A 17,839-nucleotide genomic window follows, 5' to 3' on the forward strand; every position below is an offset into this window, starting at 1 on the left:
AATATTTCTACATCTCAAGGGATCTGGACCACATAAATTATCAAGAGTAACTCTGCCCCTTTCAAACATAAAGAAGAAAACACACGGTAGAAACCAGTGAAAGAAAAAGAAGAAAGGAGAATGAAGGAAATAAGGGCAAGAAAGCAAAATGTAGCAAAAGTAGAAGGAGAAGAGTCAGGAAGAGAGAAAAATGGGAATAGAAGAAAAGGAGGAAGAAGGGATAAGTGGGGGGATAAAGAAAAGCTTGATTACAGTCTCACTATGCCATATCTTCTATCTCAGCATTAAATGTCATGGTGATAAGAAGCAGTAAGCGCTTCCAGAGGACGATAATTACAACCAAGTCTATGCAATGAAAAATTTGGCTCTGACTACGAATAACAAGAAAATCAGACGATGGCCTAAAAAACAAGATTAGGAACACGGCCATAGAAACCACAAACATTTTACCAAGAGAGCCATCACGCTGCCTCATCTGCTTCGGCTTGATTTAACCATGGAGAGTCCTTCCTCACTGTAGGTCAGGATTCTCATAACCGGCACAAAAATAATGCATTTTGCTTTACAATTGCCCATAAAGTTGGTGATAGCTTCTCCAGCCAGATACAAGAATCAAATCTAGCTTCGTCATCTTTCCATAATACCACCACCACCACCAGTGCAACCACAGAAGACATTTAGATTTAAAGCTAGTCGATCATGGAACTAAAATGGGGATTTTCAGACTTATGCCGCTTGTGCTCTCTGTCCAGGTATTCATGCCGCACTTTTCCAACAGTTTCTTTCCGTGTGTCTTGGTGATGATAGCCAAGAGAGTTTAGCGCATAATGGGTCCTGTTTTTTGCATCAGACTGCCCCTTCTGTTCCCATGAACCATAAGGGCTTCTTGTCTTCTCACCTCTTGCTGACCGTGGAGACATGTGACAGCTGGCCTTTGGAGAATGTACATCCAACACATCAATCCCTGATAACTCTCCTTCCTCAGTCACTGATGGTTCCCAGGAATATCCATTACCATCCAAATGTTCAGAGTCAGAAGACCTTGATTTCTTCCTTGTCTGCGACTGTCCATCAATCACTGAAGACTTTCTGTTTGTCTCATCACTGGAACGATCCTCAAGGTCCTTGCGCACTTCCTGATCCGTTTTATTAATTGATTTAGACCAGTTCTGCCTTCTCTCCTGCTTGATCTTTTCTGTCTCTGCAGCTAATTCAACTCCACTTTCAAGTTCCTGTTCAATGAGATCATCCTCATCCATGATATCAACTCTTTTACTGGCTGCAGGCCTTGAGTCATTGACATCAATTCTAGATTTCCGCCGCTTCTCAATTGCTGCCTTCACTTTGTCCTTGTCAATCTTGCAAACAGCTTCAGAAGCAGAATAGCCTCCCTTGGCTTCACTATCATGACACCATCGATCCTTGCTGTCATCAAACTTGTTATCCAAATCTCCTATTCTAGGTCCTGCACTACCATGGCCAGTATGGGGACCATGAGTGCCTCTCTGATGTCCACCTTGATTATCAGTATAAGATGGTTCCAGCTGAGATAATTGTGCACCTTGCTTGGCTTGAACTCCATATTTGTTTGCAACATCTTCACGTAAAAGCATGTGAGATGTATTATCAGGTTGGTTGGTAGAAGCTGTGGTAGTAGACTGTGGATGGCCATGAGTTTCTTCAAGAGCTCCTAGAGCCTTTGCTGGTGCCCGATGGTTTGCAGCACTCACACTCACACCGTCCACTTCACTGCCATGTGAAGGTGGAACAGCTCTATTTTGCTCATACAATTCCAGCATTTGATTGCTAACCTCTGTTCAAAGAAGGACAAGGTGTTTCACAAGATGCAATAACATCATACAGAAAAAAGGCATGCAGCAAGCAGATTTTTCCCTGAAAAAGAAAACAAAAGCAGACCTTCCAACTGTCGGGGAGTCACATCAAATTCTTGCCACCAAAACTTCTCACCGTCAGATGGCAGCTTCACCTTGAGAAACTTAGCAGCAAGGAAAATGGCACCCGCAGCAATGTGGTGGGGTTTGAACTGCAGGCACAGTGACGTTCGTAACCTGTGTACCCCTTCTGATCAGGTCAATTTCTCAAGAAATAAAGTTCTTTCAACCTATATTTTGAATTAGAAACGGAGGACATACCCATCATTCACAAAATTCCATGCAACTTGCGCCAGGGCATTTTGGGCTACCTTAAATTTCTTGATTGCTTCAACAAGAGGCTTGTATGGATGGTGAACATTAAGGTCAAATCCAAGCGTAGCAAGTACGACACGCTCTCCGAGTAAGATATGCTCCTTTTGCTGCTCATAGACTTCCTGAAGGCCACAATCAGAGGGTCAAAGAGAAACTATATAAAATATTTATGATGGCTAACACCACAAAAGCTCGAATTGTGAAATAACAAATTTCCAATTGAACCAATTACTGACAGAAAATAAAGCATTAGGTGGCGCATTTTTCATTTACATGTGCTTCAAGAACATTAGGCCTGAAAATATGGAGAATTCATACTTTCTGCTTAATTCTTTGGACAGCAGCAGGATCCTTCTTGTAGATAATTTCATAAGAGACAAGAATCACGTCCTTTAAGGGTCGAGGGGTTTCTTCCACCTTCCCAGCCAGGAACATGCACACTGTTGCAATGGTCTGCAGCAGATGTTAGCTATCAATTAAACTATTTCATGAGCAAAATCAAGCAACTCAGAAGCTATTGTGCAGCTATAATGATTTTAGCATCTCACAATATAGTTCCTTCCTGAACGTACAAAAGACAATTAACTTAAATCTTTCAGAAAGGGGAAAAAAGTGAAAGCACTTTCTTATGACCATGAAATGAACAAAATATGATTTATCACTAAATAGAACATGCACATTAATTCCAAAACAGAGAGAAGCTTGCTTGTAACCATCAAATGCTACAGTGCAATCTGACGAATGTCATTGTGTTAGTCACCGGGTCACAGATCATGGCTGCCTTACGGTCGGGTCCTATACATAGACCCAGTGTCGGCCTTACAAATAAGCAGGTGGCATGTGTCCAAGCGGATCTCTTTGGCAGAGTTTGGTTGTAGAGCCCTCTGGGAGGGATTACCCTAATTAGAGATTAGGGTTGTTAGGGGTGTGCATGAGTTTTTTTGCAAGGGTTTAGTTCTGTTGAATGTGATACCTGTTACCGGTGGCTAACAATTGGTATCAGAGCCAGATTATCATTCTCACCAAGCCAGACCACCCTCTTCACAATGGATGCTAAGAGGTACTCTCGGCTCTTGAATCCTTCCGCAAGCGATTGGATGAGGAGCACCAAATGGTGAATAATCTCCTGGAGGCGATGGAAAAGAGTTTTGGGAAGTGGAATCCATTGACCAAGGGTTGGAGATGATGATGGCTGAGCAAAAGGTCTTCAGAGGGCTGCTAGAACAGTTGCTCAACAGAGTCAATGGTAGGAAGAATGGAACCGAGAATATCTCTGAGTTTTTGTACGTGGATACTAATGCAAGTCAAGCAGCAACAATAGTGCCGCCCTCTCAAGCGGAAATTGCTAAGAAGGTCTTCCATCAGGTCGAGTCTTACAGTAGCATCAGCAATTCGCCTCGTGATGAGTTCATGAAGCAAGAGACTACAAGCAGCAAAGAGGAGGACCTACAGATTACAATGTTGTCCTATCGCCAACATTAAAAAGGCAAGGTACACACCATTTTTCTAATGTCTCTATGGAATTTTCGTGTCGGGATACGAAAGTTGCAGGGTTCACTGATCTTTCGAAAGAGGAGTTATTGGTAGAGCGCCAGGTCGCTCTTGACACAGCATTACATAGGCATCAAAGGTGTGTAAGGCCATGGAAACTTCCCTGGATGCATGCAAAACCTTTGATGCCACCCAATAGGGCTCATGGCAAGCATGAAAGAAAAAAGTGGAGGCAGGAGAGATCGCCCCTCCAAAAAAAGAGGAAGAAGATTCATTGGAATAGAAAGAGACGAGGAACGACAAGGTACCACAATACGACATCCATGTCATGCCAGGCTAGTCTACTCATCCTCCTACAATGTCCCATTCGTTGGGACCATGGGTTCAGCAAAACGTGACAAAATGAAAACAATGGATTTTGCAGAACGTCAATATGAGTCTAGCACAAAGAAGATGTGCAGATTTGTGGTAAAGACACGTCTGATAGCCAAAAAGGTTACCAAGCGGAAGTGCCAATCCTTTGAACTGCAGACGCTATGGGCTCTACCTTGCTTGAAGACTAATAGGAATGTGTGGCAGCAGCTGGAGTACCAGGCTAAGCCTGCACCATGTTTGCTTGCATATGAGCACCTAGGTATATAGGGGCCTCTGGTAAATTTGGTAAATCATTATTTGGAATTGGAGAACCGACAGGGCTCAGTCAACCTTTGTTGAGTTCGCCACACTATAAGCACTTGTTGCCCACATGGGAGGGACCCTACAGTTTTGGTCTCGGAACAATGTATGAATTAATTGATCCTAAACATCTCTGCATGGACCCTAATAATCATCAAGCAGATTGGGAAGCAAGGACAATTGAGACAATGTATGAATTAATTGATCCTAAACATCTCTGCATGGACCCTAATAATCATCAAGCAGATTGGGAAGCAAGGACAATTGAGACTTCCATTGACGATGGCTTGCTAGGTCGCAAACCATCACAGCTCTGTACAGAAATTTTGCAGAACATGGTTACTGAAGTGATAAGGGATGGCCTTGAAGATCATTCATGTGACTCATTCACTACATCAGCAGCTATGGCATTGAGGTATCCTCACTGCCCTTCCACATATTTCTGTTCATGTGAAGGCATAGACGAGTTACCAGTCCCTATAGATGTGGGTGGTCGGCATGACGCTCCACTATTTTACGCAAGGCGTCCTGGTAGTGTGTGGAACAAGGCAATAACTTGGAAGGATCCTTTCCTAGTCAAAGCAGAAATGGGGACAATAACTGTTAGGAGCATGTGGACAAGCGATGACACTCTCAACAGAAATATTTTTGATGAAGTCGCATCCTTTCCTGCACCGTTTGACCAAGTCGACCCTTTCCACCTTGTGAAATTGGCACCATCAGTCATTGGTTTTGCTCTAGGTGAGACAACCACTAGTGGATGCCACTCAGAGACATTGAGTGCTTCGGTGCCACCTTCTTCAAGGATAGGTGTTGAAATTCGATGGTTCTCAGCATTGAACATTGAACAAGAGCTTACCTTGGATAAAATGGGTTCATCACGTCAGAGATGGTTACTAGTTGTTAATGCTTCCTTCGCTAAGACTGAGAACTGGATTAAGGTTGTTGAAGCCATGAGAGGGAATATCTTTTTCAGAGACATAATGTCTTGGGATATGACAGTTGCGAAGATCGTCCTCATGTCATCCAGCCCCAAGCTTGTTGTCAACTGTCATCGGTTGCCAAAGCGAGAAAGGCAGTTTGGGGGCATTTATTGGAAAAGATCACTAAACTACCACCACAATCATATAGCTGATCCTGGAGGGAAATTGAAGTTAGGGAGAATACTTGAAATTCTACCATTGATACCATATAAGACGATTACTCACTGCAGAGCATGCAGTGCCATGGAGTTCTTATCGGGAGTGGGAGCACAAGTTCAGTGCATGGACAATGCCATGGAACAGATGTTACCTGTATATGGCCATCCACTAGGTAGTCTCTTTGCTTTCGCTGAGGAAGAGGGATGTGTGCAGTTCACTATCATAGGCACAACCTCCCACATACAACCATACCAACTAGCCAAGGGTGCTCTTGAGATCGAATACCTCCTTAGCATACCCACTTATGGATCTCGTCAATGGCCAGGTCAGTACACTTTTTATTGGGAAGGTTAGATATGATAGCTATTCTATTCTTGAAAAACATGGAACCTCGAAAGGAACTAGCCTGATGGGCATAAAAAGAACAAAAGAAATTTATAGTGATGATTCTTTTTATAATGTTGGTCACCTATTGGAGGACTTGGGTTCAGATGCAATCACAATGACTTCTGCTTACCCTGACTCAACTATATGGGCTTTGAAAAACACAATTAAGAATGTACAAGCTTGCTGGGGTGAATGGAGGTGGAGGTGGTGTCATCCTTCTTTATTGGGTAATACCAGTGGAGCACCATATTGTCGGGTAATTGACAAGAACATCATTTTATGTGTTTATGGTGCATGGGTGCCCACTAAAGAGGTATGTTATTGTCACGAGTGATGCATTTGCAATTTCAGGTGAGAAATGAGGATAGGGATGCCTGTTTATATGTAAGAGAAGATTCCTTTATTGCTGTTGGGACCATGTGCCATTTTACGTGCAGGATTTACAAGCACGAAACAGCAGCAAAGGTGAAGGATATGGTTATTCGGCTTGACTATAATCGCTTTCTGATCAAACTCAAGGAACAATTATACCACGGAAAATTAGAAATTGATCATGTGCTTATTCCACATGAGGTCACCCTGGCGATAAATTCAAAGGTGGTTCTACAGCTGCTATTTCTCAAGAAATGCATGCATTTGGTATCTGAGCAACAGCTATATAGGTCTGATAGCATAGGGGAGATTCAGAGATTGGGTGGTTGTGGGTTGCAAGCCAGACGCAGCAGTATCGCGACATTATTCACCATCCCATCAATAAAGATTTAAATTTGGGATGTGGCAGGAAGATGTCTGAATGCAGGAAGGCCTGTCTCAATCACCAAAATTTTCCTCGCCCCTTGAGGACGAGGTGTTTTTCATACGGGGGAGTAATTGTTAGTCACCGGGTCTCGGATCATGGCTGCCTTACGGGTCGGATCCTAAACATAGACCCAGTGACGGCCTTATAAATAAGCAGGTGGCGTGTGTCCAGGGGGATCTTTTTGGCAGCGTTTAGTTGTAGAGCCCTCTGGGAGGGATTACCCTAATTGGACATTAGGGTTGTTAGGGGTGTGCCTGAGTTTTTTTGCAAGGGTTTAGTTCTATTGAGTGTGATACCTGTTAGCGGTGGCTAGCACATTGTCTAAGAAATGGTACATGCACATAAGACTCAGAAACTTAGAGGAAACTTAGACCAGAACTGTTGATGGGCATAACTAACAAGTTCGCGGCTACAAGCCATGTCAAACTTTACAGTACTCAACAGTTAGCAGCAGGACTATTCATGGTTCCCCTGTTGCTTGTTAACCAATTCACTTTCGTGTACTAATCAAACACATACTCCAATCTTTACTTTCTAAGAACATCTGATTGCAACAAAAGAAAATACGATATACTCTGATAATTTTAACTACTATGATGTTAATCAAGGGGCCACCCTAATCAAGAAAAAAGCAACTCGGCACTGAAGAGCCGACAATGTTCACTTAGCAAAAGGTACAAATTTGCAATCTTATCCAGGTTTTGGAGAGACAAAGAGCATATCAAAATTGAAACAACTCATTTAGACTGCCATACAACCCATCTATTTCACGTCTCATTTTTTATGCAAAGAATCCCAAAAATTAGTCAATGCCAGAAGACAAACAGGTAGACTGCCACCAAACTATGGAAAAAGAGGCAAGAAAGTCCATAGAGTAAATCTGTCCGTGCAAAGAGCCATTCTCAAGAACTCAACAGTTTATAAAGCCCAACCAAAGAAAAAAGAAGATAAAAATAATTAAGCGCACCTTCCGATCATTTTTTGCATGAGATTGTCTAAGGAAAAACCGATGGCAAAATATTATTGCTGTTGCTATTGTTACCTGAGGTCTACATCAAGAGGGGGAAAACAACTATTTAGTTAAAGGGAAAATGATGGCAACAAGCACAAATAGCACTGTTAACTATGGGTTACTCATTCAAGTAAGAAAATATTACTCAGAAACAAGCATCTATTAAGAACCACAGTAAGCTAACCATCACAAGGAGCAGAAAATAAACAGGCTAAGGCTAAGTTCTCAGATCATCAACACTAAGGGCCCGTTTGACGGGCAGGAAAAATCCTGTAGCTCACGAAAAAAAATTCAAATTTTTAAAAAATTTCTGATTTATCAAACACGGGAACATTTTTTTGCCCGTTGAAGGCATTTCCGGAAAAAAATTTCCGGAAACATCTTTCTACCGCAAGAGGTGGAGAAATGTTTCCCGAAATATTTTTTTGCCCGTTAGGGCACGCGAAGGCGTCTCCTCATCCTCAGCTTCACCCCACCCGCCAGAGAGAGCTGCTGCCTTCTCTCGCTGCTGCACGCGAAGGCGTCTCCTCATCCTCAGTTTCACCCCATCCGTGAGAGAGAGCTGCTGCCTTCTCTCGCTGCTGCTGCCTCGGACGTCGTCCCTCTCACTCTCCTGCTGTGTAAGTAATCCTTTCTCCATGTCTCTCTCCCCTTCCTATCCGCGTCTCTCTCTCTTTTCTCTCTGTCGATGGGCGTCAATCCACTCGAGCTGTGCTGTATAAATAGCCATGCAAAGAGATGGTATCCCCATCGAAGGAATTCGACTGTGGGGCAGGAATTGAGAGCTCTTATTTCTTTCCTATCTCTGACTCTGTTCACTCTTTTGTTGTTGTTGTCGCCGGACTCTAGCCGCCTGGGCCTGGGGTTCATCGACCGCCGTCGGATCCTTTTCCCGATAGGGTTTCGCCCACGTAGTTCACCATGGGTTTTGATCTCGAGCCAGAGCAGGGTCCCCTAGTTCCCGATAGGGTGTATGACGTATTTTGATTTTGAGTTGGAGAGGGAAGGTTTGCTTGCTTCTTCTTCCTGTCGCTATACTCTTCTTACTTTTTTATGTTCTCTCCATTTCTCCTGTCTCGACTGATTACAACGTCTGGGAGGGTTGATGGATGCTGAACTTCTGGAGACCAAACGTTCGACGAAATGCCTCACCACTCTTTTCAGTCTTTGTGTGCTAGTGAACCCTGATATAGCTCGTCTTTTTCTTCTGGTTTCTGCAGACAAACAGTTTGTCTAAATTCCGCCGAAAGGGGGCGCAGAACGACTTGATGGGGTTGCTTACCTGCAGATAATAATCCAACTGAAATTGCCTCGGTAAGTCTTTTTGTGTCAAATTACGGCTAGCGCCTAGCAGTATTTTTCTAATATTCAAGGCAGAGGGGGAGAGAGAGAGCAGAAACTCTTCTTGAGCTGCTCTCATTAGGCACTTCTTGAACGGTGCAACCAGTTATCCTGTGTTTCGTATACTGCAGTGCTTTCCAAATGTTTTCCTGTGTTGTATTGCTCTTCAACGATTTAACCGGAGCCCTTCCAGTAATGGTAGTGGTCTTGGTGTCGTATTGATGCATTCCAGTGTACTAGTTCTATTTCTTTGATAAAGTCTTTCATTAATCTAATTTGAAAGATGTGGCACAGAACTTCACAGTTGTTAATCGCTGTGAGATCGCTCCAATTCTTTGACGAACCGGGAACTGCGAATCCTTTGCCCTTGCATAAATTGTCCCAGCCCTCTACCCTTAGGAGGACCTGAATCAGATTGGTGGATTTAAATATTCCAAATAAGCAACAGAGGAGGAAATTTCCTACACTCTGGAAATTTCCAAATAAGCAAAGGTTGGTGTGGTCATTTATCTATAATTTCTGTAAATCTAGAAAAATGTTTCCTTATTATCAAACTAAGAATTAATTTTCTGGAAATCTGGAAATATAATTCTTTTTCATCAAACATAGAAATATATTTCTAGAAATATATTTCTCAGTCATCACACACACACCAAAATTAGAATCAGAAAGATTTTCCCCATTCATTTTTTCCAGGAAATATATTTCCAGAAATATATTTCCAATTCTACATTTCCAGGCCATCAAACGGCCCCTAAGAGATACAAGTATAAATAATGGAAACCTATGAGAGACACACTAACAGTGTTGTTTGGTAGTGCACACTCTTGTATGGGATTGAACTGGCTCTCACATGCTTAATTTTGAAGATCCAACATTGTCCAGATCTAATAATCTCTAACACAAATGAATCTAATAAAAGAATAAGCATTCATAAGTATGAAGATTAACAGATATCCCAAATGGCGTAACATTTCATGCTTGACACAACTTTATCACATGACACAATAAAGGTATATTTGCATCATCTGGGTTTTCAAAGACAGAACAGTTTTTGTTGAAAAAGCAAGTTTTCAACAAAATTGGTTTATCTGCTATTTGGATGGCAAAACCTGGTTTTCAGGTTTTTGTTTGGTACAAACAAGAAAAGAGAAAGAATAATGAAAAAAGGTAGGCAGCCATTTCAGTAGTTTGTCCAATATGGACAACCTCGATCATCAAGTAGCCTAGAAATGGCCGACCTGATAACGGGCTAAATATATCTTTTACGGTTTACCCTAAATTACTTTATTTGAGTTCTTCCTTGCTAGCCTAGGATCTTTTGTATGAACCTACCCTTCCGTGCAACAAGTACAACGAGCCCGTCCGCATGGGACCCCAGAGAAAGAATATACCCAAATACAAGAATCCCACTGTCTAGAGAGGAGATCATAGTACAAGGCTATCCTTTAAGGGTGTGGTAAAGTGTAAAGGTGTGGTGCTCAAGCAAACCACCAAGAATAAGAGAGATAGAGAATGAAGAAGAGAGAGAGGCTACATGGCTTGGCCAAGCAATTGCCGCAGCCGGGCTAGAGGGCAGCCGGGCTTGGCGGCCGTGCGCCTAGGGAAGCAGGTGGGTCGCGAGGGGTTAGCCTCGAACTGTTCCACTTATAGTGCCTACCACTTCCCTAGGTGGCTGGTTGGCCACAAAGTAGGTAGTTTAGAACTTTAGATTTGCTTTCTCATTTGGAAATAGTGGATGATGACCCAAAAAAAGGTGTGGTAAAAAGACAAATGTTTTGCATTCATGGATTAGAAAGCAGAAAAAATTAAAACACTATCAGATAAACAAGCTGATCTAAGTATTTGAAAAATACCTGACAAATTAGATAGAAGATATACTATTCATAGTTTCGTGACTTTCGTCCAATAGTTAAAATTAAATTCATGAGAATCACTTGGGGAATGAGGCATGTGACTGTTTCAATGATGACTGTAGAACATATGATGATGTGATCCAGGAAGTTAAATCAATTAAAAAAGGAATTTTACAAAAAAAAAAAAAGAAATTAATGCACCTATTCTGTTGTCTTTTGGAATTATTAGAATGAATGACAAAAGAAAATCACAATAAACTTGCCTAAGTTTTGACATATTCACAGTACATGCTTAAGTTTTTAGAAATTACATTTCAAGTCTGGTTAAGAAATAAATTCTCAAGGGCCTAGGTTTGCTTAACTCAAACATGTCACCACTAAGTCACATAGACGCTTCATTTTTGCCGCCTCACCTGCGTTGACACAACTCATGTGAAGGTGTCTTTTATCAGTTTTCAGTCCTTCGGTGATCGGCGACAACGATCTGAGACGGCGGGCTCTCTTCCAGTCCTCTGATGTCCAATCCCCTGATGTTCTCCATTGAGTTTTATTATTCTATCAAGTGTCAAGCCATCAACTATCACCTTTTTATGTTCATTTTTCACTGTTGTCCAATTTCTTTTCCAGTTTTTTTTTTTAACGTGTGCAATGACAGATAAGTAATTGTTTACTCTTGCTGCAACCCTGTTGTTTTTGTATTTGTTGTGGCTTTTCAGTTCTTATTGATGATGTACTCTTTTTTAGAATTTTATAATTATTATCTGAAATAAGTAATTGTTTTATTGCTGTTTTCATAGTATACGATATACAGTTGTGTTGTAACTTGCCGTTTTAACATTTTGCATTACACTTTTACTGCTGTTTCATATTGTGGTATACATTATTGGCTATTGGTTATAATATATTAATATATAAGTTTTGTTACTTGTATTATAGGTGCAGCCATGTTCTGCTTTCCAAATGTTAATTTTAATTTCTGCTTTTGCATATATCTTAGTATGTTATATTACTAATTTACTATATATAATAAATGCTGTTCTAAACTTCTAATATGGTCGTATGCATTATGTTCTATACATTAATAACTTAAAGACTCATTGAACTGTTGACTTGCAATTTTGAATTTGTTATTTGATACTTTTGTTGTTTATAGACAAATTTGCTATATATATATATTATAATAAATTGATAATAATGATGAAAAATATTCTCGCTGCACCGCCACACCTAAATTTTTTGGGATATGCCGCTCTGGCACCCGCAGCCTGGACCTATGTGACATAGGTTCACCATAGTCCAAGTATGTGTTACACAATATAATGTGATTTTATTGCCCACAAAGTGTGCTTTCTATGTAAATTTATTCAACAATTAGGCTTGCATTTGATACTCGTTTTAAAGCCTACGACTAAATGTGCAAGTATTTTGAAAAACACGATGCATTTCTGTATCGATGATGATATATGTAATGACTCAGACATCTATTTCAAATGCATATCCCATTTTTGCACAGCAAAGTTATGAAAATCCGCAAGAAGCAACTGGGCGTATTGTATGCGCTAATTGCCACCTGGCTAACAAGCCTGTGGACATTGAGGTTCCACAAGCTGTGCTTCCTGATACTGTATTTGAGGCAGTTGTTAGAATCCCCTACGATATGCAACTGAAACAGGTTCTTGCTAATGATAAAAAGGGAGGTTTGAATGTAGGGGCTGTCCTCATTTTACCCGAAGGATTTGAATTAGCTCCCCCTGATCGTATTTCTCTAGAGACGAAAGAAAAGATGGGTAATCTGTCTTTTCAGAGTTATCGTCCTAATAAAAAAAACATTTTTGTGGTGGGCCCTGTTCCTGGTCAGAAATATAGTGAAATCGTCTTTCCCATCCTTTCTCCATATCCCGCAACTAAGAAAGAGGTTCACTTCTTAAAATATCCTATATATGTAGGTGGGAATAGGGGAAGGGGTCAGATTTATCCTGACAGGAGCAAGAGTAACAATACAGTCTATAATGCTTCAGCAGCAGGGATAGTAAGTAAAATAGTACGTAAAGAAGAACAAAATTGTAAGACAAAGTGTCTCTGTAAAATGTAAAATTTAAACAGTATCTAAACTAGGTTTAAGCTAGACATATATTCAAATTCAGTTCCACCACGAGTCAATCTAACTTAACAAATGAAACCTAATTCAAACATGTTGTCCAATCTTAAACATTGGCATATGAAAACACCTTGTCAAGCTAGACCAAAACTAATTTAAGATGTAACAAGGTAAATATTTACAATCTATATATAATTGCAGTGTATTATGAAATTGTAAATTATGAGTTTAATTATTCAAGCAAAGAAACATCTAATTGAACTAGCAATTGCAACATCGAAAAGCAAGGGATGGTTCACCATCAAGTGTAATCTACTAAAGAGATACAGGTTAATGAAAATGAACATTTTTCACAGGTCATTGCAACCCCTTTGTGATATTATATTGGTGGGTACACACCCAGCAGGGTACATACTTTTGTTTTTTCTTTTGTGGTTCTAAACTGCAAGCATTTTTCCAGTCTCACAAATATCATCGTTAGAAAAAAATGTGAAAAACAGGAAAATATGAGAATGGGAAATGAAAAAATGCCAAAATACAAATAGTTATTAAAATTTTAAATTTTGATCAATTTTTTGGAAGAAAACTAGTAGAAAACTCAAATTTTCATTTTGTGCATCATTGCTATATTTTTCAATTTTTTTACTAAATGGATCGGATATGGGGGTCCTGAGATAAACACACTTCCAGATTAAGCTGAGAGAAAAACCTCGCTGATAAAGCCCAAGAACAATCTTGGGACATTCCACACAAGGAGGTATAGCTTTCTTTCAGAAAAATGCTTAACTTGTCGCAAAAGTTTCCATCCTTTAATTTTACAAAATGTTGCAAATAAGTGGCTAGAGTAACCGTGTCGATACGACAGTTTTTAGACATTGATTATTGATATGCTGGTAACGTTTGAATTGGATCTGTAAACTGAATTTCATCAAAAATTTAAGTGAAAAATCAAGGCTTGACTTTCACTTTATTTTGTCATCATTTTTAACATTAATGTAATCGGACCTATATGTTTGAACTTTGAACTACTGAACTTATAAATTCTGTTGATGCATTATATATGAACTTCTCAATTGTTTCGCTTCTGGGCATGCATGATCATAAATATACATAGATCCTATTGTACCCCCGAACTCACATTATTTCAAATTGTTGTGTCCAAACTTGTACCTCCATACCCACACCAGCACCTGTACCCGCACCCATGAGGCTTAAATAAAATGCATAAGTTTCAAAAGTTACCAAAAGCACATATAATTTTTAAAATATAAAGAAACATGAATAATTTTTCACAATTTTCAAAAACATGCTTACATTTTGAGCAACATGACTTAAAATTTGATGTATTTACAAAGCCATACTTCATGTTGAGGAAGATTTCCGTGTTATGACACTAACACGGGAAAAACCGTATTCCCATTTGTTTAAATTGAGTGTCGATGTCACATGGGTGTGGATGCGGGTATGAGTGCTGGTCGGAATACAGGTGAAGACCAAGTTCAAAAATCATGGCATGGGGGTGCATCTGTACATACATATTTATATGTACATAATAAGATTTTAGCTAAATAAACACATAAATATCATTGTTCATACTCATAAAGATATGTTACAGAACAAAAAAATACCAAAATATGCAGAAAAGGTACCCAAAAAATACTAAAACATACCCAAAAAAAAGAAGAGTAAGGCTGTTGTGTCAAGGCCCGTACCCATATCCTTCTCGACCCATGTTGACATGGGGTACTTGGCCTTTTTAGCCGTACCTATGGGCATTTTTTGTCTTTTCCGCCCCACAATACATGGTCCCTTATTAGAGGCCATAACAAATAACCTGCTCTGGTTCATGGTAACTACATTACCACATTGTTTAACCACTCCATGTAATTATGACTTGACTTAAAAATGTTTGACTTTGAGAATTTCATTATCAAATAGATGTAAAATGTACTTTCCAAAACCTTAGGTGTGCCAACACAAATATATCAATGCTTAGGTGTCTTTGCATTACTTTCAATATTAAATCGTAACAACGAAAATATTCCCAAAATAGTCCATTTTCTAGTACAGACTACAACAGATATCTTAGCACTAATGGCTACAATGAGGCTAGTACATGAAAATAAGAGTTTAATGAAAAGCCAATAAATTATTGAATCTCAATGTCAAGAAGTCAACAATTATGAACTCACACTTTAAGTCTCATGCCTAAATCCTGAAGCAATGTGCAATATGACTTGCGGAAATACGTCTCCTTTTTCACATCAATGCCGTCCTTCCTAGATGGCGAATTCTCCTCAATCACTTTTCGAGAGAAATACCAGCTGGAGCTTGAATGGTCAGCTTCCTCAAGTTTGTCATGAGAAAGACTACATGAACTATCAACCATTCCATGATGTGAAGGATCACCAGGTAGCATGCCTGCCATATGGCTTGCCGACTTTTGGATTCTCACGAGCTCACAGAAATACTCAGTTCTACCACAAGAAACCTTCTAATTTTTCAACAACTGCATAACATAATGTAAGGTTTTAAGAGCAAATGCAATCTTCTGTTTACAATATGACTAACAAAAAGATTCAACACGAAACGGGGGAATCCTTCCGGCGCACCTGAGGTTCAGAAATCAGCAAAGAACTGCGGCGATGGCACGGGTAGCGGCCAGCGACGGCGACAGTGGCAAGGGCTGAGCCTGTTGATCAGTTGCGGAAGCTCCGATTGGGAGACACTGAAGAAAGCACAAATATGAGCGTTAAGGAAATCGGGGGAGACAAGAGCGAGCGCCGGAGATCCAGCGATTAAGGAAGATTGAGAAAGGGGGAGGGATTGAGAAAGGGGGTAATGGGAGTTACCGATGGGAGGGAGGAATTTGTTCCCTTAGCGTGCCGGGAGAGTCTCCGTTCGCCACCGAGAGGGAGCTGAGGATGGACGTCGTCGGGATGGGATTCACCGGGTCAGTCGGGAGGGGGTGCGTCTGTATTTCGCCGCTCAGGAGGCTGCCGCGAAGGTCGCCAGATCAGTCTGGCTGTCTGGGGTCGCGCAAAGTCACGCCTGTGGGTGTCTCAGAGTTTCGTTTCGTTGATGGTCGGGAAGCTTGGCACCGGGATCCTGGTCGGGAGGGTCTCCGTCCGCCGTCACTGGTCGGGAAGGAGACCGTCCGCCGTCACTCAGACCTCCGTCGCTGGTCGGGAGGGTCTCCGTGGACCGTCCGAGAGGGAGCCGAGGTGCGCCGGCATGGTCTGGGGGACCAACAAGGGAGAAACAGAGAGAGAGAGAGAGGAGGAGGAGGAAGTCACGGGGGCATGTGCTGCTCCTCACCCATTTCATTTTCCCCTCATATCTGGGCCGCTTCATCGGACGGTCTTTATTTGGTCTCCCAGAATGTCGATCAAATGTTCAGCGACTCAAGATAATGGGTGCTAGTTCAGTTCATAAAACAGGATGTAAATTCTTGTCCACATTACAAACCAAATTGACAGAATCTGATTAAGCGAGACCTCATTTAGGGGCCCAGAACTGACTTTGTTATAGGCATTAATTCTAAGATTGCCCTAAATACAAAGTCGATTTAAAAACAGAGACAGCAAATGCAACAGGCTGCCTCTTCTCTACCCTTTGTTGCAAATGCCTAAACATTGGAATCCTCCTCTTTACATTAAATGGAGTTTCGGTTAACACTCCATAAACTACTACTTTCTGACAAGTAATATTGTCTCTCCTACCTTCGTAGCTTCTTGCACCTTGCCCAGTATCACAAAAGTTTGTAGAATTAAGCAGTTGGAGCTTGGGGAGCAACATGGTTTTTCATTACTTTCATAAGACGCAAACCAATTTCTTTCGATTGAGAATTGAACAATCAAGTTTTATTGCTCTACATTAGAAAAAAACCGAACTTTGTTACCTGATCAGAAATACATAGTTTTACCTAGGCACCAGAAATGCACATTCTCCAATATACAAACTGTGTCACATTTTCTTGAAAATAACTTTTTTCACCACAAAATTGCACGTAGCAATTTTTTCACTAAATTTTCTCGAGAACAGAATTTTAAGTTAAAAAGGACAAGGACATGTCAAAAATGGAAGAGAAATGTAGGTTACTTGAGGCAGACTTTGTTACGGGCTGACTCATTCAGTCCATGTGACATGATAAGAACCTAATTGTCGTCAGCCTTCAAGCCACCAAAAGGAGCGCAAAGATCGTTTTAGAAAACAAGTACATAAAGAAAGCAGTGTGAATAAAGAAATCTCGCAATGTATTAATCTTGAAAAACTTGTACATCATGAGAGAGGTAAGAAAGGAGAATGATCTCAACTTTGCTTACATAGAATGACCGAAACCGCGTACAAGGTTTCTAATGCCGACCACCCAAAATATAAAATTCCCAAAACATGACACTTAGACCGATAGGAACGTACTCCCTTACAAGTGAATAAGCATAAGCAAAAGAAGGACATAACAAAACAAAACAAAAAACTGTACAAACTCTTAGACACAGAGGAATAAGCTTCCCCCTTCAAATCATGTGCCGTCTACAGGGAAGTTGGACGAGAATTCCTTGCCTGAGGCAAGCAAGTGGACTGCAATTATTTTTGGGAATTCAGCACCTTTGGAAGCTGAAATGAATGCGTTACAAGTTTGAGGCGTTTGCCATCAACCATGGATCTTGTACTTATTGTTATGACACTTAGTTGGGTATGTCTCAAATCATGTGTTCTCTTCCTGCAATGTTGGATGTCTATTTTTGTAGGAGCTTTAGTATAATACTTTGTTCTTGTTCTAAAATACTTTTTCTTCTGGATAATGAGGTCAACTATTGTGCAAACTCAA

At 40.6% G+C, this 17,839-nt stretch overlaps 1 protein-coding gene across 2 annotated transcripts; it reads right to left on the minus strand.

The window, feature by feature from the left end:
- Positions 1–233: 233 nt before the first annotated feature.
- Positions 234–16,338, minus strand: LOC116258734 (cyclin-T1-3-like). 2 transcript variants are annotated; one of them, XM_031636082.2, is made up of 8 exons: positions 15,861–16,338; positions 15,621–15,736; positions 15,201–15,517; positions 7,669–7,750; positions 2,526–2,660; positions 2,154–2,329; positions 1,918–2,069; positions 234–1,813 (listed from the first exon to the last, which is right to left on the minus strand). In XM_031636082.2, the coding sequence occupies exons 3-8, from the start codon at positions 15,434–15,436 to the stop codon at positions 690–692; spliced, it is 1,905 nt and encodes a 634-aa protein (XP_031491942.1). In that variant the 5' UTR covers positions 15,437–15,517; positions 15,621–15,736; positions 15,861–16,338; the 3' UTR covers positions 234–689. The 2 variants fall into 2 exon arrangements, with proteins under 2 accessions (XP_031491942.1, XP_031491943.1); XM_031636083.2 differs by lacking the exons at positions 7,669–7,750; positions 15,621–15,736; positions 15,861–16,338 and having other exon boundaries at positions 15,201–15,341.
- Between the last annotated feature and the right edge of the window lie 1,501 nt (positions 16,339–17,839).

The sequence above is a fragment of the Nymphaea colorata genome, chromosome 8, assembly GCF_008831285.2.
Source record: "Nymphaea colorata isolate Beijing-Zhang1983 chromosome 8, ASM883128v2, whole genome shotgun sequence".
NCBI classification, from domain to species: Eukaryota; Viridiplantae; Streptophyta; class Magnoliopsida; order Nymphaeales; family Nymphaeaceae; genus Nymphaea; species Nymphaea colorata.